Consider the following 20,713-nt stretch of genomic DNA (forward strand, 5'->3'; position numbering starts at 1 on the left):
GGAAATGCCTTGTTGATGCCAGAGGTCAGAGGAGAATGGCCAGACTGGTTCGAGCTGATAGAAAGGCAACAGTGACTCAAATAACCACCCGTTACAACCAAGGTAGGCAGAAGAGCATCTCTGAACGCACAGTACGTCGAACTTTGAGGCAGATGGGCTACAGCAGCAGAAGACCACACCGGGTGCCACTCCTTTCAGCTAAGAACAGGAAACTGAGGCTACAATTTGCACAAGCTCATCGAAATTGGATAATAGAAGATTGGAAAAACGTTGCCTGGTCTGATGAGTCTCGATTTCTGCTACGACATTCGGATGGTACCTCTGGCATCAACAAGGCATTTCCGCCCACAGAACTGCCGCTCACTGGATATTTTTTCTTTTTCGGACTATTCTCTGTAAACCCTAGAGATGGTTGTGCGTGAAAATCCCAGTAGATCAGCAGTTTCTGAAATACTCAGACCAGCCCTTCTGGCACCAACAACCATATATATATATATCCTTTCATTCATTCATTCATTCATTTTCATCCGCTTATCCGTTACCGGGTCGCGGGGGCAGCAGTCACCACCCAAATCACATTGCACCGTACCTAAACCTTCCTGTGGGTGGTGAGTCCACTGGAAGGTACCAACCACCCTAACCGGGATTCGAACTTGCCCAGGAGGTGAACCCTGGGGTTCCACACCAATGACAGAGACATTGCCTCTGGGCCAAAGCGCCACTATATATATATCCATCCCCTGTATATGATATGTAACTTTTTGGAACAGAATCCATATTTATTTAAATGTTCTCAAGTAGATCAATAAAGCGGTTCACAACCTTTTTTGTATCAAGGACCGGTCTGCCGGTATCAGCCCCTTACTGTGGAGCGGTAATACTGTGCCATTGTTGCGAATAATCATTATATTTTCTAAATAAAACATCTTTTAGACTTTATTCTGTTACTATCGGAGTCTTTGAAATATTGCCAGATTACCTTTAATGAAAAAAGTAACAGGATATGACAGGATTCTTTTTTAATTATGTAAATTAATAAAACCGAAGCACATTATTTCAGTGTCCCACTGCGCCCTGGTACTAAATGGCCTACGGACGTGATAAATAACTTAACCTATAATGTGTTTCCTTTGCTGCAGAGAGGAGACGATCCCGCTCCACCTCCCGGGAGCGTGACCGCAGGAGAAGAGAGAGAGATCGCTCTCGTTCTCGAGACAGGGACAGAGACAGACGCCGAAGTCGCTCACGGTCCCCTCACAAGAGACGTTCAAGGTGAGTTATCCTACTGGTGCTTGTTTGTTGTAGAATGTGTCTATTTTGGTTTTTCACATACCTTGAATTTAGCCAAGATAAATGTATAGTCTTCAACTGAAGTTGACCTTTGTTTAATTAAGTAGGGCAGCAAGTGAATATTTTCCAAATAATTAATCATTGGTTGCTGTCAGTGAATAGTGTAATTGTAATACTAATATAATATTAGTTATAATTTATCAAGATTAATTGAAGTTCCTAACTCCCATTTGCAGGTAGATGTATGTGTTTCAGATATTTTTTGTGTCCTATGTGACTAATCTAAATGATGGAATTATTAGTAATGCCAAGAACATTGTGCAATAGTATAACTCACAATGTATCTTAATAGCTTTGTTGGAATTTAGTCATTGCTGTTCATCCTGTAAGTGGGTTGTAGAACAAGAGTTGTTTTCAAATCTTTGTTGAAGCTGTTGCATCCACTCTGTTTTAATGCAACTATAGAGATAGACGGGTGAATTACTGGACACCATGTGTCTAACTCTGCCCATTTATAAGTGCATTATATTTGAATCTGTCACATAACAATGACTCTGTAAAAAAGTGTGGGTTTTAATAATGTGAATTTTAGGATTTGTTGTCGCAGCAATTCGTTGATTGCTGTTTAATCAAATTTTATGCTTCCCTCAAATGTTAGTAGTCATGCAATTATTTTTATTCAGCCTTCACTAAAAGGATGACCAATCTAATTACAACATATAGGGCTTTAGTTACTCTCATTAGTCGTGATAAGTCGTCCTGCAGCCATTTGTGTGTTTCCTTTGCAGGTCTCCTGCAAGACGTCATCGCTCCACCTCCCTCTCTCCAGTAAGACAGAAAGACAAACGTGATGATGACCGTAAAGAGTCAAAAGACAAACATGCAAAGACAGTGCAAATTTCAGGTTAAAAATGTTGAAGTTACACACAGGTTCAGCTGCCAACCACTATAATTTTTATGACTAAAAACCTTTTTTTTCTTTTTTACAGCTGAAGACATGGCAGGCAAAACAGAGGAGGAAATTGCGATGATGAAACTAATGGGATTCGGTTCTTTTGACACCACAAAGGTGAGAATAAGTAAATGGCTGTCCTGTGCAATATAGCCACAAGGAGGTGCACTTTATTGTTGTACTTTTTAATGGTTTAGGAGTGCACTAGCTAAAATATGATTTATATCTCTGTATTTATTACATGATAATGTATTCACTATGTTAATTTTCCAATTAACAAATATGACCCCTGCATAGGTATCAATTCAAGGGTTGATCTCTATGACAACATTTTTACTGAGTTTTCAGTTTATGCTTCTTCAAAAAGTCATTGCATTACATTTTTTGGCATTTTTTTTGTGCTTCCACAAGGCATGGATTTCTTAGAGCTTGTGGGAAACACATTTTTTTCTTAATTTTTTTTTTTTAAAGCTTATTCTGCTAGCACTATTTTATTTGGTTAGCAGCGCTCTTCAAACATAGACATTTGTGGTTTAAGGTTATCAATGCAAAAGTGGATGCAAAAAAGTATATATATTTTAATATTTTCTAAGGTCAATATTAAAATGACTCAAGGACTAATATGCTTGGTAAAATAAGTTCTAAAATCACCACTTTTGAAAAAGCAGGGGAAATGTAAATGCTCTTTTTTTTCATTAGCATAATGCTAAAACATGCATAAATGTTTATTGAGACATGAGATATCTGATATTTTTGTTAACAGGGCAAGAAAACTGATGGTTCAGTGAATGCATACGCAGTCAATGTGACGATGAAGAGAAAATACAGGTATGTCAAGCAGCTGATTTTTAACAAGGGCATTGTCTGAAACCCAGATGATGGTCATATGGCGAAGTTAAACGTCAAACCTTTCCACCCCCTCACTCTGTGCTCCCTCACTGTTTTTTAACCAATCACCTCTGCAGGTTTTTCTATGCTGAGATCCCAGCTGTCCCATTGGTGCACGATGATGTAATCTGAAATTGTTGCGAGGGTAACACTGATGTAATTTCTCTTTTATATATTTATTTTTTTGTAGGCAATACATGAACAGAAAAGGTGGATTCAACAGACCGTTGGACTTCATTGCGTGAAACAATATAACACTGAAGTATTTCCTCCCTCACAGTTGGTCCTGGTAATCCTTCTAGTGTGTTTTTTTTTTTTTTCCCTCTTCATATTTACATTTTTACATGAAAATACATAAATGTATACTATACTGCTTGCAATTAGTCACAAGTGTTGAAATTAGTCCAGCATGATATCTTTATCTTGTTGTAATAGATGATGTTGTACTTGAAATAAAATAATTTTCAAAAATAATGCACTTGATTTTTGTTTAGTTCTAAGATGTATGTGCAACAGGTTTTACTTTTGTTTCATTGTTATTCAACACTGATGGAAAATAAAGAACGAGTTGTAATCTAATTATAATGCAACTCTGTTAAGGACTTTAAACCTAAAAGAAATGTTCTTTTTCGATTTAATGAGGCCCAGTTATATTTATCTTTGTTCTGTCATTACGTTTTAAATCATAACAACAAAATGGGAACGTATTAAACATTTAAAAATGGTTTCCACATTACTGTGGTTAGTGCGCAGGTGTAGTGAGGCTGACCAATAGGAAACGAGCATGTGAATCGGACCAAACATCGATGAGGAAGCGAAACAAACAACACAGAAGCCAATAGTATACTTCCACCGTGAAGCAGCATGGCAAGGAGGCATGTCCTGTCAGTAGGAGGTGCAGCCTCCAGCTCGTGGGCAAAACGGCCAATTAGAAAGAAGATTATCAGACAACAACCAATCCCAGAGCAAGCATGGTTAGTATTGCAACTACTTCCATTTGGGGTCGGCGCTGTGATTGAACGTAGTGATGAATTAGAACCAAAATGGCCGTCACTGATTCCCGGTGGCAGACAAGAGCGCCTACCAATGGTGATTGACGGCTAGATTAGCCAATAGTCCTTTGAGATGATTTGTGATGTCCAGTATCCAATCAGGTAGCGGCACACGGCTGATATTGGCAGCGGAGAAGAGTATAGTAAGCTAGCCGTCGTCCAGATCAACAAGGCTGTGTTTTGGAGGCAGTTTAATAAACACCCACTGCTTGTCAGCTGATGCTAGTCGCAGCTTGCACTCCCTCAGTGACGTGTCACGCGAAACCAGGGATAAACCAGCACAAAACTAGCCGAGCCACACTGAACCCTGGGTCGCTTTGGGTGGATGAATTCGTCGAAGTGAACTTTTAAAGGCAGCTAGCTTTTTTAATGCATTTCGAGACAGGGCGACTCTGACAGCTGAACAAGACAGGAACCTCCTCGACTCTCGACCTTTATACAAAAGAAGCGAGCCAGGAAAATACATTTTACTCTTTTAAATTGATAATTAAGCCACTTTTAGACAAACAAATTATAATTGAGAATCTCGCTTCTTTTCATTTTTTACCAATTACGCCAAATTTTTCGACCAATGTTTTTCGTTTTTGAAAAGCTGCTTTAAACAAACGGGACGAATTATTTAGCTTTATTAATTTAAAGTAATTTTCTTCGTTATTTTAAAGGGACAAACTAACCTACAGTTGTTGGACAAGTGTTAGCATTTGCCAGGCTAACATAAACCCCTGACAACCACTAAGGCTTCTCTCTGTGGCTGGTGCTGCGTTCACGGGGCACTTGATTTATATATTGCCCGTGTTAAAAACTCTTAACGACTTACCAAATTTAATTTTGTTAAACAAACATTAGACACTTAAACTCAGAGCTGAGCCAACGCTTGGACCTGAAGCCAGTCGTGTGTGTGTAAGTGTGTGTGTGTGCGTGTGCAGCCACGGAATTCCCTTATCACCGGATTGTTATTTTATCAGTGTTATATTGCGGAAAATGGCGGCGGTCGGAATGGTGCAGATGTTGATCGAAGCAGCCGAGTTTCTTGATCGCAGGGAACGAGGTAAAGTGTCATTACATTGTTTAACACTATACTCAATCCCCCCTTTCCAATACTGTTTGTGGAAAAATGGCAGCGACATTTATTCTCCACATATTCTAGACATGCACCTGTCATTGTGGATCTGTAAAATTCCCGTCATTTGAACACACAATCTACCAGAAGTGCATTCAAAACCTTTATATCATACAGTGTTTGCAAAACAGAGTTGAATCAAAAGATGTGATGTATTATTGTTTTTCTACTGTCATGTATATGTGAATTAATATCTATGTGCATTTTGGTTTAAAAAAAAAAGCAAAGATGTATATGTGGCAGATGCATTTAAATGTGCTTGGAGACATTGTTTTTATGGAGGCCCCTCCTTTCCCTCTGTTGTGGTTCACTAGTAGGGTTTATTTCAGTTCAAGATGACATCATTGTGCAGACTGGGAGGAAGAAAATAGAGTAAAATATACTGCATGAAATCCATCCATTACACATCTCAAAATACTGCTACCAGATGCATGAAGAATACAAATCAAATGTAGCACATGTTTAAGTCTTTCCATTACTGTTTTGGTGCCTTTTTCCACAGTGCTGCTGTATCACTGTATTTTTCAGAGACTGATATCAGGACATGTGACCACGTTGTTTATTTTCTTGCAGAAGCTGAGCATGGCTATGCCTCCATGCCACCTTTTGTCAGCAGTCGAGAGAGGGAGAGCTTGAAAAGGAAAAGCAAAAGCAAAAAAAATACAAGTAGCAGGTAAAAATAAAATCCACCTCCATCCAAAATACACATAAGAGGAATATCCTTGTAATAACAATATCAGATAATAACCTTTTAATTATTTACAAATGTGAATGGTGATCGTTAAATATCGTTAAGTATATTCTTTTCTCTATCAATTTAAATTGCCTGAGGTTTTGCCTTTTTATGTTTATATTTTATTTTGGTTTGACATTAAAATTTTTGTCATTAAATTTCATTAATGTTTAGCTCATGGCATGCTAAATGTTCTACAATGGTATTTTTAGCAATGCGTTATTGTGTTTCTCGAGCAATATATATACAAACTGTATATATATATATGCCAACATCCTTAGAGAGTTTGTGTTTTTTTGCCTTGTTTGTCACATGAATCCCTTTCCCGTTGTTCAATACAAACATTTGCATTTAGAGGGCAGTCTAAAACTAGCTTGGTCACGGACCACATCAGTTCTTCACACAACGTTGAGATCTTAAGAGACAATTGTACAAGGGAAATAGGTCACTTCTTTGTTAATACATCTCACCCAGTTTTCTCTTAATTCTTAATGACTAACTAACATCAGTCAGTGGCATCATGCCTACGTGTGTGCAAGGTCATGTTTTCTGTCTCCTCGTTGTCTTCTATAAAGCATGACTGACAGCAGCAAAGACCAGCAGACTGGGTCAGTCAAGGTGACAGTATAACACATTTTTCTGAGGGGGCAGGTCTTCACTCCATGCTTGCACATTCATCTGGCAATGCGAAGAGCATAAATCAGTCATATTGAGGCATTTATGTGACTTTCTACCGTACTGCTGTAGTGAAACTCAACTAGTAATTTGAGTATTCCTCAACAAGATGTTCACCCCAAACACTTTAAACAAAGATTAAAAGTAAATCTGGAAGAAATACAACATGGTCCAATAAATCTTAATTTATGTTCAGACTGCAGCAGGTACAATCACATAAATGTGTCACAACTGTTAATCTACAGAGTCGACCTATCAGGTGTCAGAAGTCCAGACTGCTGTGTTTTTGTTTTTTTTTGTTGTTTTTGGTTTTTTTGTCATCCCTGCTCATTACTTTGAAAATGATACCCAACTAAAAGTGCTCTGAAAAGTAAAGCTTTGTTTGAAGATAAGATATCAGTCCCATGCTAGGCACCCCAATTAGAGTTTTCACATAGATAGAATAAAGTTAACTATCCTCACCTTTCATGAAAATAATAATCAACCATAAAGTATTAATGGTTAGCAGTTATACCAACAGCAAATCCTGTTTGTAATTAATTGGTAAAAAGTAGTAGATTCCACTAATATTTCCAAGCATTAGAAATGTTTCCCAGTGACCAAAGCAAAATAACAGTATGACAACTCATTAGTTATATGAATATTTTTTTCCATGTTGAATTTACAAATATACTCTAGTTTGAATGGCAAAGGGTTAAATGAAAGGACGAGAAAAATTAACTTAAACTTTGCCCCCATTTGGTAATGCTAGCCTGGTTCTAATTGTTTGACTTTCACTGGCCTACCTCATTTCAAGGATTTATCTCTCTAGTGAATTTCACCGAGAAACAAAGTAAAATGTATTTTAAACATACATAAATAAGCATTATTCCCAATGCAATTGAATAATTATCAGACTGTGTCAGAAAAGCTGTGACCATAAGAATAACACATTTACTTCACATTGACTTGGATGGAGTTCTACTTCCAAAGCCAAACATTTGCAACAAAGTGCTTGGTCCACTGCATATGTGTGGTCTATTGTTTTGGATATATTCAACCACTCCCCAGCGTTAAACGTACTGGGAGGAGTGACTTGTTGTTCGTATCATGTTGCTATTCAGGAATTTCTGGTGTAGCCTTTGTAAACATGTAACTCTAAGTTGAACACTACACTAAATGACGAGTTGTTAAAGACACAAAAGAAAGACTAAGACTAAGAAAATGTACTTGTACTTCCTTTTAAAAAAATTAATGAAGAAGAACAAAGTAGATAAGATGAAACCTACTTTACTCCTACAGAAATGTCAAAATTAGTTTGGACCAGTGTGGAAAACAGTTGGTTAAAACTGGTCATATATTACCATAAACACTATAGTAAGTTGGAACGCAGTAGACAATGGCAGCAAGGTTCAAATAAGGTTCATTGGCTTCTTCAGTAAACTGTAGTAAACCAATTGGAATCTCTTTTTGGTATGTCACTATTAAAGCTACTGTAGTACCAACAGCTGTCACCATCCACCTATCTTGCTCAACACATGCCGTCTTCTGCCAAATCTGATGTGTAAGAATGTGCCTGCAGGACTCAAATGTAGATTGAAAAGGTTTATATATAGCCTTACTACCTTAGATAACCTAAGGATATACACACTCACATATGTACTAAAAGGCTGCCATAACAACTCTGCTTGCTTATTTTCATAGGTATTTGAACCATTGTACTTAACCTACTTCTCCTCACTCATGATTTGAATGAATAAATCCCTTTAAAGAATCCAATGGCAAATACCCACTATTAGCTCATCTATTGTTTGTTTTTACTCCATTTGAAGCGCTACGAGCACTTATCTACTATGATGACGTGCTTATCTTTTTGGCTTCAAGCAGGTCTGTACAGAAATGTTTCCAACATATCAACTGCATTCCAGATAAAATTGTTTACAAACTGTTTTTGCTGTGTGTCTATCCTGAACCCCCTTCCACATACCATGAAGACACATTCAATGTATAGAGCACTTGAGGTGAAGAATGCAACTGGGCGTGTATATGGTTCATGTATAGGCATGTCACTACTCATAAATCACTGAACATCAGCTTTATTATCCATATATCTAAAGTTACTCGCGCCATCCCAAAAGTACTCAATGTATTCACACGGATATAATTTATGTACCGCTCAATAAGTTTATTGTCAGCTCAATGATCAAGTGTTTCATTTGCTCTGCAGGTGTATATAAAGAGAGTTTATTAGAAAGTGGTGACTCCCGAACTGATATATAAAACACTTTGGTTACTTAATCACACATTCTATTAATGATGGTTAATTATTTAGCAGTGTCTTTAATTTTAATTTTTTATAGTGCCGGTCCCAAGCCCGGATAAATGGTGAGGGTTGCGTCAGGAAGGGCATCCGGCGTAAAACTTTTAGCCAAATCAAATATGCGAATCACCTGGAACCGTGATACTTTGTCTGGTATAGTCTCGTGGTTACTCATTTTGGTATTGTGACAACTCTAGTAACAACTACAGAGGGATAAAGTTGATGAGCCATACCATGAAGATTTGAGAAAGAGTAGTTGAAGCCAGGTTGAGGCAGGAAGTGGAGATTTGTGAACAACAGTATGGTTTCATGCCTAGGAAGAGTACCATAGATTACATTATCGGAAATTAGACACACACACATCAGCTTTTTTCTGTGCAGAGATACATTTATGATATCATGTCTTTTTAGTTTCTCATTCTTTTAAATTGGCTCCCACACACATTGTTAGTACTGAATGCATCACGCCACTACACCAGCAGACAGATCAGTCTGGCTGATGACAGGTCACACAAGCAGCTGATTTGATAACATTATCTAGATTTCGGTTTTTATTGTCATTTGATAAGAGTTATGATCTAAAGTCTATTTAGCCTATTTTTGGTGTATTACCTGGAGTCGGTGACCAGAATGCATGCAAATGTGCAACTCCACAAAGAAAAACATTATCTTCAAACAATATTTTTAAAATTACATTAATAAAATCAACTTATAGAGTAACGTGTGTTATATTGCCTATATTGCCTAAGTTTTACTCCTACCATGCATGAAGGCTTCATTCAATGTGGCTTTTACTGTTTGTGGAGATTACTGTTTAATATAGTCATACAATGATAGAGGAAGTCATACATTATTTTATATAGATTTTAACAAATTGTCAATTACATCATTGATACTTTTGTGCATAATTGTTTACACAATGCAGTTTTGTGTTTGTTTTTATTTCAATGTTAATGTTAGTACAGCAACTAAACTAACAAGAAATAGCACAAACCTAAATTGTTGAGCAAAACACGTTGCAGATTTGTTTTTGCTTTGTTTCTAATGTAATGTTGTGTATAGCTGAAGCAGCCAACATTATTTGTCCTCCATATTGTCAAAACAAGCCAGAACAGGATTTACTGTTCTATATTGGGAAACCAAACTGGACTGGACCACATGGTGCAAAACCAGCTTTGGCTTTAGCAGAGCAGGCTGAGCATAATCAGGGAGGTGTCCCTGTGTCTGAAATTTGGTTTCCCTTCTCGTGGTGTTATGTCACTAGTGGCCGTCTGCCCTGCATAGGAATGCACACTGTCTGAACCAAGCCAAGGAAAAGGGAGATGGGTAGAGTGCGTACATGTGTGCGTGCGTGTTTTCAACTAAAAAGGACAGCCGAAACATGATAACCCCCCCCCCCCCCCACACACACACACACACACACACACACACAGACTGACAGACCGACTGAAGAACAGACTGGAGGGAGATCAATGCTGTACAGTTATGGTAGATGGGGAAACTTACTCTCTAGTTTAAAAGTTCACTCACAAACACCATATTTGGATGGATGTGAAGAATTATAGAATATGTTTAATGTTTACCTTTAACTTGTTAATGCCCATCAGTAGCCAGAGAACATAAGTGAAGAAGCCCTTTTTGTTAATATGTCTCATAAAAACCATGACAGAATTGGGCAAGAGACACAGGAGAGTTTTCCATTCATTTAATCACACAAAAAAAACAACATACATAAGTGAACAGGTTTAAAGAGACCACCAGCATACATGTAGCAGCTGGGTTTTATTTCTTATTAAAATGTTTCTCTCTACAGTTTATATCTAATTGTAATATATTAAACATGAGATTAGGATTGGCCTGATGATAATGGGTTTGTGAAGAATGATATTGCCACTGTTCAAGTGAATATAAAGAGGGTAGTTTGTGTCTCTGTGTGTTTGTGTGCTTTTGTACCGCACAATCTTGGTTATGAGATGGTGAGAGCTTCAGACCTAACAGAGCTGAAGGTGCAAAGACTATTTTGGGATGAGGGGTGGAAGGACCAGAAGAGCTGTGGGGGTCAGGTGAAGGTAGAGGAGATTTTAGAGTAGAAGAGGTTCTTCCTCTACTCTTCTTTCTGACACCACCCACCTCACGAAACCTACAGTACCTACTTTTTCAGCCAGGTCATGGAGGCACATTCCATTCAAAAGATACACTCGACCCAATACCCTGCCCTCCCTCTCCGTGTGTGTGCATGTGTGTGTATGTGCACTCTACTTGACACTGCAGTGCAGGAGCCACGCTCCCATCTCTCAGTTTACCTTCAGCAGTGTGCCTTCCCCCACCCTGCTCTGTACTAATCAGGCAACACGAAGGAGCACAATCTGTCTACTCCTGCTCTTGCCTATTGTTCCTGGTAACTGTAACTATGTTTACTGGTGGCTTCATCATGCAGAACCTGAATGTCTGCCCTCAAAAACAAAATTCTAGGAATGTTTTTGCTCAGGAACAGGCTTGAGGCATTAGAATACACTTAGATTTACAGAATCTATTTTTTGGTTTTCTATTTTGCCTGCCTATGTACACCCATGCAGAACCCCCCCTCCTCTCCCTCTCCCTCTCCCTCTCTTCTCTAGTCAATCACAACTTAATATGTTTTTTGTCTCTTTGCAGGTCTTCGCATAATGAAATGGAGAAGAACAGGTATGTCAGTGCATTTGTGTTATGTATGTGTTGTGTGTGCTGCGTGTGTGTGTATGTGTATATAAGATAGTTCATATGAAAAGCAGCTCACACCACAGAAATCCCATTTCCCCACTGTTGCCATGGAAGTGTCAGAGTGTAAATTATGTGAGTTGGACTGGATGTGTGTATCCACATAATTTCATTGTTAAAGAGAGATATCATTTTACCATTCATTTATATCTTGAAAATTGATAAAATTGCAAGTGTTACACCTGTACTGTTTATGAAATAAACATTACTTCAACATGTTGGAAAAGGCTTGGGTGCTAATAAATACTGTGTAACCCCATACAAAACAATATGTTAGTTGTAAATGTTTTAACTGAACTAAACATGTGAACACACACCCTCAACAAACATCTGAACCGGATGTTTATTCTCAACAACATAAAGCTAATGTTGCTAATGTTGGAAATGGCTATTCCACGCTCGGTGGGCAGCCAGGGTGCTAGACCTGTTCAGCTGCTGGGACAGTATCCAAGATTGGTTTGGATACTTAAAGAATTTTGCAAAGCAAAAGGTTACATAACTGTTGCGTCTCATATTTCTCATCATCATTTGGCTCTCACATTACAAAATGTATAGCCACAAAAATAGGACCAAGATATTTGAATGAATCCATCCATCCATCCATTTTCATCTGCTTATCCATTACCGGGCCGTGGGGGCAGCAGTCGCCTCCCAAATCACATTGCACCGCACCATCCCCCCTGAACCTTCCTGCGGGTGGTGAGTCCACTGGAAGGAACCAACCGCCCTAACTGGGATTCAAACTTAACCAGGAGGTGGGGCCAAAGCGCCTATATGAATGAATGTCCCAAATATTTACCAACAATATAAGACTCTTATTAGAGCAACATGGTGCACAAAATGGACATGTGAATAATCTGTGAGTTCACTGGTGTCAACAGAAGCTTTGTTTTTGCACCTTCTTCTAGGACTAAGGACACAAACATGGTGTCATGGTTGTGTCAGGTGACTCACTTGTCCTGTGGTGCTTAACCAAGGTCATCTGGTTTCAATAACTCTCACAACACCTTTATGTAGAGCTTCAGGTGAACATACAGCATGTGCTCTAAAGCTACACGTACAGCTTTAAGGCTGCTGCTCCTCAGTTTGTCAGAGATCAAAGACACCAGTTTAATTCTTTTACTTTCTGGGGCTGCTCTGACTTCCACAGTGCCTCTGTTAGCTGATCTAAAGTAGCAGCTCCATGGGCATCTGAATAATGTATGTCACACAGTCCTGTGTGACATGTTTGTGTGCATTCATGTGTTGAGTATATAACCAACTGCCTGTTGTATTATGCTTGACAACACTTGAGCCATTTTCTGGTTTGATGATTGATAGAAAAGCAGACAATAGAAGGTCATGGTCACACACTGAAAGGGCCGCCTCGCCCATTGTCCCTTATAATTTTGTCTGCTACTTTCGTTCTTCAATTGTCGTAAAAACTTAACGAACTTCAGAGTGCACGAGCACTTGTTTTCATTCAGCCCCTGCCACACCTTTTCCCTCGTAATTCTTCTAACCAGTTGTCAGGGAGTTAATGCTTTGAGGTTAGAGGGTTAGAGAGAGGCTGATTGACAGCTGCTTCAGCAAAGAGCAACACACTGACCTAGTTGTAATTTTTTTCTTAGTAGGTTACAGTTCACTGTAAGAGGAAAACATGCCAGACTGTAAAGAACAGCACCATTCCATCAGTGTTATGCAACAAGTTTCTGCACATCTTACCTTTTTCAGAGTAAACAGGTGTACTCAAAGTATTCCTGAAAATCCAAAAGTAATGATTCCAAAGCTCAGAAAAAAAAACACTTTTTTGTATAAACTTCACCTAAGTTGTTTTTTTTTAGCCATGGCCACTGCTAGCTGGCTGATGTAAAAAGCTGTAGATTAAGATTTCTCTCATAGTCAAATTCAATATTCCTCCATGAAATGACACATGTTGTTGCCTTTTATTTTGTTCCAGTGCACCTGCTTTTCTGTGCACATTCAGGCCACCCTGACATAGAATACAATTTACATTTTTGATTGCACTGCAAGTAGGGCAAAATAATATTTTTTTATAAAATAAGTAAAGTAAATAAGTAAATAATTAAAATACAGTATGTAACTTTACGTCAGTAACAAGTTATTGAAAGTTTATCATAAAATATGGCTTAAAAATCTTCAAAATTAAGCATTTTTTTAACCCTGAAATAAGCGCCCCCCCACCGCTATACTCCCACCTTTACTGGGAAGATTTTGGTTGAAACCCAACCAAGATGTGCTTTTTAAAAATAAAGCAGAGGTGTTTTTGCTGACAGAAGTGTTTATTTCTGAGAGGTCAGTTGTAGATGAAAAAGCTGTTCTTCTTCAGAGCTACACTTTTAAATCAAATAAAATTGGCTTCATGTGCAAACAGTTAACACTGGTACTCAGACCAGTAGGAAAACACACACATAAACGTATATACATATATACACAAACTGTATTTAGTGAAAAACGAGTCGAGCCAAAAGCACCCAAACCTATAGCTGCAGGTCTAGACTGTTCATACTTATCTGCTGACACACTGAACTACAGCCACACTGAATCAGTATAACTTGTTGCTGAGTGGGTTCATGCCACGCCTGCAGTGTTTTTCTTCCTAACGCTCAAACAGCATGTGACCAGGTTCTGTTACCCTGTGTCTGTTGCTCTTCAGCACGGTTTGACAAACATTAGCCAGGCCCACTGATCCCTTATGTCAGAGCAACACAGACCAGGGCATTTCCATGTTACATAACCACATCCAGCTGCCTGCCCTTGAGACCCAATCAGCAGAGAATTACTTTCTTAATTTAACCTACACAGTAGTAACATGTCTGTGGTGTGAAGAAAAGGTGTAAAAACTTCTTTGAGAATCTATTGCCACAGGCTACATTTAAATTAAATAACATTTCTATGTGTTTGATTGTAATTAAGAAAAGGGGGGGACGAACAATAAATCTGTTTTGTTTATTTCTTCTATTCAAATCAGGGGTTGCCACAGCGAATCATGATTTCCATCTCTCCCTGTTCTCTGTATCTTCTCTGACTCCAATGTCCTCCCTCACTGCATCCATATATCTCCTCTTGCTGCGACTGACCTTCATTCCTCTTCTTTCTAGTGCAAACCTCCACCCTTATAGCATATAATAGGGTCATATGCCCTTAAAATGTCTGAACTCCTCTTCAACAATAAATTGTCATAAATACTCATGCACCTTCAATTAGCCAGAATTAGAATTAGTAATTTTCTTAGTTAGTATTAGATCATGTTTGTTATACTGTGTTGCAAATTCAGAGTTGTCAGATTTGGGAAAGAAGTGTGTGTGGATTTTTTTAATCATCAGTAGGACCCCATTTGAATTTCAGACGACCCAACATCAGGTCGTTATGCCAGGAGTGAAAAACTCTGGCTTAGTAGTACAGGCATTACGAGATATATGCCAAAGATGAAATACAACTAATAGATAAAGATCCATGTGGGGAAAAGATAGTCATTCCAATCAGTGATAAAAACAAAATATGAAACGTTGTGAAGTTAGGAAAGTAGTTTCATGTTTGCCTATGAATAGCTATATTTATAATAAACATGGCTATGAATTGGCCATAAACAAAAAATAATCGTCAGACTGCAGAGGGTCAAAGATGTTGTCTATTGCCCCTCCTGAAACACCTGGGATCTCACACCTGAGGATAAACTCTGAGTTCAGAATTGTGTCCAAGCTCAAAGACCTGAACACCTGGAGCAGGGGTGTCAAACTCATTTTCCCCCGGGGGCCACATCAGCAATACAGTTCTCCTTGAAGGGCCGGTTGTAGCTGGATAACTGTATAGCTCAGGGGTCCCCAAACCCCGGTCCGCGGACCAATACCAGTCCATAGGTCATTTGGTACCGGGCAGTAGGACACAGTAAAAAATGTACTTAATTTTTACTAATGTACTTTTTTCAAGGAAAATCCAGTCATATCCATTTACTTTCTTTATTTAAAGACAATCTGGCAATATTTAAAAAACGGTGGTACTGGCAGACCAGTCCTTGGAACAAAAAAGGTTGGGGATCGCTGGTATAGATGTAACTACTTCATAACAGACTTAAACATGTTTCTGCAATTGATTATTATTTATTCAAGCTACAAATATTGTTCATTGCAATTGTAAAAAAAAAAAAAAACCCGTGTAATTCTGCTGAAACTGCATGGACTTCACTAAATGCTTTTTAAGCTTCGGTGGGCCACACAAAATAGAAAAATAGCCCCCGGGCCTTGAGTTTGACACATATGACCTGGAGCATCTATTAGTACCATTAGTAAGTTTATACCATGTCATATCAGAGTGACATTTTTTGATTCTGTGGTGCCTTGCTGCATTAGCAGATAAAAAAAAACTGACCACTCATCCAGGCAGCCCCCAGCTACCAGAATAACTCACTGTTTGGGAGGAAGCAAACGTACTCACGCCCACTCGCTCAATCACCACACATACGTAAAAAACCCGCCAAGGTTGGACCTGGAGGTGTGTGTTGTGCAACAGAGAGGTCAAGTGGTCACAAAACTCCCACCATAGCCCAACCAACTGCCAGCTCAGAGCTGCAGCACAGTGATACAGGAGGACATGGAGACAATGTTATGTTATTTCCTTCTGAGGCTGGAGTTACTCCGTACTGCTATAAACATACTTTTAAGGACAATATATGATAATGTTGTAATTGTGACGTCTAGGAGAACAGGGATCTGAAAGAGAAAGTTCCCAACCTATTGTTATCTTCTGTTGGCTGTTTTGTCCTGGGTAATAACATCAGACTGTTTCCTTCCCTTATTTACATCATGTTTTGTTCCCTCTGCAGTGTCTCTGCAACTGTCTACATCCATAATTTCCAGTCTCTTCTTCACTACATGCCCTATCTTTTCTTTTGGAGTCTTGTCCTTGGTCATCATTTTTACAGTCTAACCTGACTATAATCACATCTTGTTTCCTGGTTTGTTCTGCATCCTAATGCATAACATTCTGCCTTTTGTTTTTGGCTGACATTTTTAATCCACTTATCTCAAGGTTGATAAGTGACTGTAAAGGAGTGACCTGATAGTCTTATGGCTTGGTCACATGCACCTTTTAGCAGCCGGTGTAGCATTTTGTGACTCCAGGGGGAACAGTTGGGAAAAGTGATACTCTGACCAACATGATGAGTCATCGTTGGCTAAGGCTTAAATTTTCTTTTGTGCGTAAGGTGTGTTTACATCTTGTGCTAATCGGGTTTTCCTTGCTACATAATTTGTCTGACCTAGAGTATTTGTGTTTGCTGAAATTAAAACCTGTTTCTATTTGCCTGATACATGTCAACTGTCCTAGTCCTGCAGTACGACACATGGTGGCAAATGAAAATAAGTAATGTTGGTAAACATCAGTTCTATTGTTTGATAAATTAGGCATCCCCTTATACTGTACCTGTGACTTTTTATAGATGCCTATATTGTGGGAATAAATTGAGGAGGGTACAATTTTTGTGTTTCTATGTTAATTCAATTTTCTTTTGCATTATAAAATCAATCATCAAAATAACCTATAAGTACAAGCACCAAGGATAAATGGGTTTGGTAATATTAAAAAAATGGGACAAGAAATTGCACACATTGATCACATGACGGGTCACATAGAAAAAAGCTTTTATTAAGACCAGGAATGAGTGTGTACGGTGGGGTTTGTGATTGACCATGGGCACCCACGTAAAGAGTAAGAAAATAGAAAAATAATTGATGAAGTAAGAAGAAATACCTGGCCTGATTAAGACGGTCACTCACTTTTAAGGCTCTGATGATAGTTACAACATTTTAGTGCATTTTAGTGTTCATGTTAGTTCTGTATTCAGTTGGTCCTGATTGGAAAGGAAGGTGAAGTGAAAGTACTGTGTCTGTTTTACTTAACACTTCTTCACAAAGAAAATATAAATGAGTTTTGAATTATAATTTTTTTGTTTCATCTCTCTTGCTGCAGACGGGCACATTTACGGCTTTGTCTAGAGCGACTGAAATCTCTTGTTCCCTTGGGACCGGAGGCTAACAGGCACACCACCCTCAGCCTGTTGATGAAGGCCAAAGATCACATCAAGGTCTCTGTCTGTGTGTGAGGCACACTGGTAGTAAAGTGTGTTGCAGCTGTTTGCTGAAGAGACTGAAATGTCATTGATAAGACGATAAGCTGAGCAGCAATTTGAAGGGCTCCTTCTAAGGGTTTTTGCGTCGTCTCTCCTCGTGGTGTTGCAGAGGTTGGAGGAGAGCGACAGAAAAGCTCAGCACGCTTTAGAGCACCTACAGCGGGAGCAGAGACATTTGAGGAGGCGCCTGGAGCAGCTCGGGGTGGAGAGAATCCGCACAGACAGTACCGGCTCCACTGTGTCCTCGGAAAAGTCGGACTCAGACCAGGGTAAGTCGGAAACTGACAAAGCGTCATATATATCTTCACTGCTTTATTGCATAATCATCTCTTCTTTTTACCTTTCTTCTTTTGTGTCCCACACCGTGACAACAGAAGACCTGGATGTAGACGTGGAGGGGACAGACTACCTGCTGGGTGACCTGGAGTGGAGCATGAGCAGCATAAGCGACTCAGGAGATGAGCGAGGCAGCCTGCGTAGCAGCTGTAGTGATGAGGGCTACTCCAGCGCCAGCCTGCTGCGCCTGCAGGACACTCAGGAGAGGGCCAAGCAGCTGGGCTGCAGCCTATAAAACAGCACTGGTTAACGACCCAGCACCCAACACCCTTCCTTTCCTTTGTCTATTCCGTCCCAACTTGGGTCCTCCTTCCTGCTTACACCTCACCCTTCTGTCTTTTCGTTCTACCTTCCTTGCCCTTTCTTTTTTTCCCTCTTCACTACGACTGACCAAGTCGAAGGATCCTCCTCCCACGACACCCGCCTTTATCTAGTTTGCCATCAGGGGTCAGTCTAAATGGGTGTTGCTCATTCTGCTCTGCACCAATCAAAAGAGTGAGAAATGTAATGTAGGCACTCCACCTCATTCACACCCCATCTAATCTGTCGAAACCACAACTTTCAGCCAGAGAATGTTACCACACAATATCCCACTGCCTCTGTTTCTATGCCTCAGCCATAGGAAGAACTTCAATAGATTTCACCCCTATTACACACACATGCACACATTCCCTTGTGCACAAACATTAACACAGGCTCACACACCCTCTAGCACATATATTAATACAGACACACAGCTCTCCATCACTCCTAGTTTTCCAACAAGACAAAGTTGTCTCTGAGGAGATGCTGTCATGATATGTTCACTAGACAACCATCTGTGCATGGTAATTTGCACTTGAAAGTTTTGGTCAACAAGAACTGTGTTGACTTTTTTCAAACTTATATCTTAAAGACAAAGATAAGCAGTGATTGTTGCCGTGAGTGAGTGTTTGACATCTGTCAGTTTTCTGCCCCCTGCTGTGTGGTGCAGCAGACTCTGTTGATACTACATCCAAATCTTCGGGGGCCTGCAGCAATATGTCCTTTAGCAGCCAGGTTTTTGCAGGCAACCTGGTGATTTACTTGTCATTTCTATGTCTTAGCCTGAAGCTCAAATGCGAAAATACGATAAAAAAAAAAAAAATTGTGCAGCATGAGATTGTGAAGGAGCCTGGGGTTGTGGGAAGCTGGGGGGTTGAGGGTGGGGTTAGGGTTAGGGTTAGGGTTAGATGTTTTCTGCTTCTCTCTCTGTCTATCTCTCTCTGATGACAGCGTTTTTTTAAACAGCATCTTTTTTATCTAACGTGTGTTTGTCACAAGAAAGTTTGGACACTGTTGATCACCAGCCACATTTTTGGCAGGTGCTGGTACATTTTTGTACAATGTCATTACTTTACTGCCCTGTTGGCCCAGACATTCGAGGGAAGGGAAGAGAAGGGAAGAAGGCATCTACCATGAGCAGTCGAGAGACTGGAGCACATTCCACGATGTAGAGACAGGACGGGTGGGTGAGCCTCAGAGCATCGCTTCTCACAAGTCGATGTTCCTGCTAGTGCTTCACACAGAGTGGGGCTCAGTTTGAGTGCAGGGTGAGTTGCCCAGCAGAATAACTAGTGTTGACTTTTCAGTGGGAATACACTTTGTTCTTGTATTCAGCTCCGAAAAGCACAACCTCCCCCCTCCCCCCCCACATATTTTCACTCCTTTGTCCTGCCTTGATAGCTATTTATTGTTTCTGCAAAAAAATAAACATGTAAATGTAAATAGTTTACAGAAAGAACTCTATGTCTATCAGCAAATGTATTTATTACATATACTAAATATATAGATTAATATAAATACATACAAATATATTTAATTAGTCCTAGCCCATGTTCTTCTTGTGAGGTTTACAAAAATGTTCATACATGTAGTTTGTTTGCAGAGTTTAGTCACGCTATAGAAAACATTTAGAGACGTCTATTGTGCCTCGAGGGTTTTGTGTCTGCTCAGAAATCTGCACAGTGCTATTTGCGAATAATTATTTTTCCCCTGTGATTTATTCTTATTCTGTTTTAAAGCCATCTTGCCCTATTAGCGAGAGATAATAGAACAAAAAAAATATTGAAAAGTTCTAAAAATGTTAATTTAAAAAAGTGTAAAAGTAAGAGGAGCTGGCAGGCAGTTGGACAGCAGAGATGTATCTGGCTCATTCTTTGGTGAAACCAGCTCATAATTGATTGGAAGAACAAGAACTCTGCCTTTGCTTGTTGGTTTGAGAACCCTATCCATGAGATAGTAACCTGTTAGATGGATGTAGAGCAAAGGTGGGATTGAAGCCTATGGATGTGCACACTTCACCTGTCGCCAGTAAATCTATAAGCATGAAGATGGTAGACCAAAAAAAAAAAGCAAAGAAAAATCTAACATTATATAGGTATATATATATATATATATATATATATATATATATATATATATATTATATATATATATATATATATATTGTATATATATCTATAA

At 39.2% G+C, this 20,713-nt stretch overlaps 2 protein-coding genes across 3 annotated transcripts in view; both read left to right on the forward strand.

Annotated features, from left to right (window-relative positions):
- snrnp27 (small nuclear ribonucleoprotein 27 (U4/U6.U5)) overlaps positions 1 to 3,475 on the forward strand; it is a 4,368-nt gene extending 893 nt beyond the window's left edge. Inside the window, exons 2-6 of the mRNA XM_008335728.3 lie at positions 1,140 to 1,272; positions 2,079 to 2,194; positions 2,280 to 2,359; positions 3,006 to 3,070; positions 3,321 to 3,475. Coding sequence (XP_008333950.1) covers positions 1,140 to 1,272; positions 2,079 to 2,194; positions 2,280 to 2,359; positions 3,006 to 3,070; positions 3,321 to 3,375 — 449 coding nt within the window. The 3' untranslated portion in view covers positions 3,376 to 3,475. The remainder of the gene's footprint in view (positions 1 to 1,139; positions 1,273 to 2,078; positions 2,195 to 2,279; positions 2,360 to 3,005; positions 3,071 to 3,320) is intronic.
- A 136-nt stretch (positions 3,476 to 3,611) lies between these two features.
- mxd1 (MAX dimerization protein 1) lies at positions 3,612 to 20,601 on the forward strand. Of its 2 annotated transcripts, none has more exons than XM_008335726.3 (6): positions 3,612 to 5,230; positions 5,876 to 5,975; positions 11,665 to 11,694; positions 17,734 to 17,848; positions 18,003 to 18,162; positions 18,271 to 20,601. In XM_008335726.3, exons 1-6 carry the CDS (start codon positions 5,164 to 5,166, stop codon positions 18,462 to 18,464), a joined length of 666 nt encoding a protein of 221 aa, XP_008333948.1. In that variant the 5' UTR covers positions 3,612 to 5,163; the 3' UTR covers positions 18,465 to 20,601. The 2 variants fall into 2 exon arrangements, with proteins under 2 accessions (XP_008333948.1, XP_008333947.1); XM_008335725.3 differs by having other exon boundaries at positions 3,906 to 5,230; positions 18,268 to 20,601.
- Positions 20,602 to 20,713: the final 112 nt, after the last annotated feature.

The sequence above is a fragment of the Cynoglossus semilaevis genome, chromosome Z, assembly GCF_000523025.1.
Source record: "Cynoglossus semilaevis isolate Cse_v1.0 chromosome Z, Cse_v1.0, whole genome shotgun sequence".
Lineage (NCBI taxonomy): Eukaryota > Metazoa > Chordata > Actinopteri > Pleuronectiformes > Cynoglossidae > Cynoglossus > Cynoglossus semilaevis.

Coding starts and splice junctions, on each gene's coding strand:
- mxd1 (XM_008335725.3), top strand. CDS start 5,164: ATGGCGGCGGTCGGAATGGTGCAGATGTTGATCGAAGCAGCCGAGTTT. Junction 5,231..5,875: donor TCTTGATCGCAGGGAACGAG/GTAAAGTGTCAT, acceptor ATTTTCTTGCAG/AAGCTGAGCATGGCTATGCC. Junction 18,163..18,267: donor AAAGTCGGACTCAGACCAGG/GTAAGTCGGAAA, acceptor CCGTGACAACAG/AAGACCTGGATGTAGACGTG.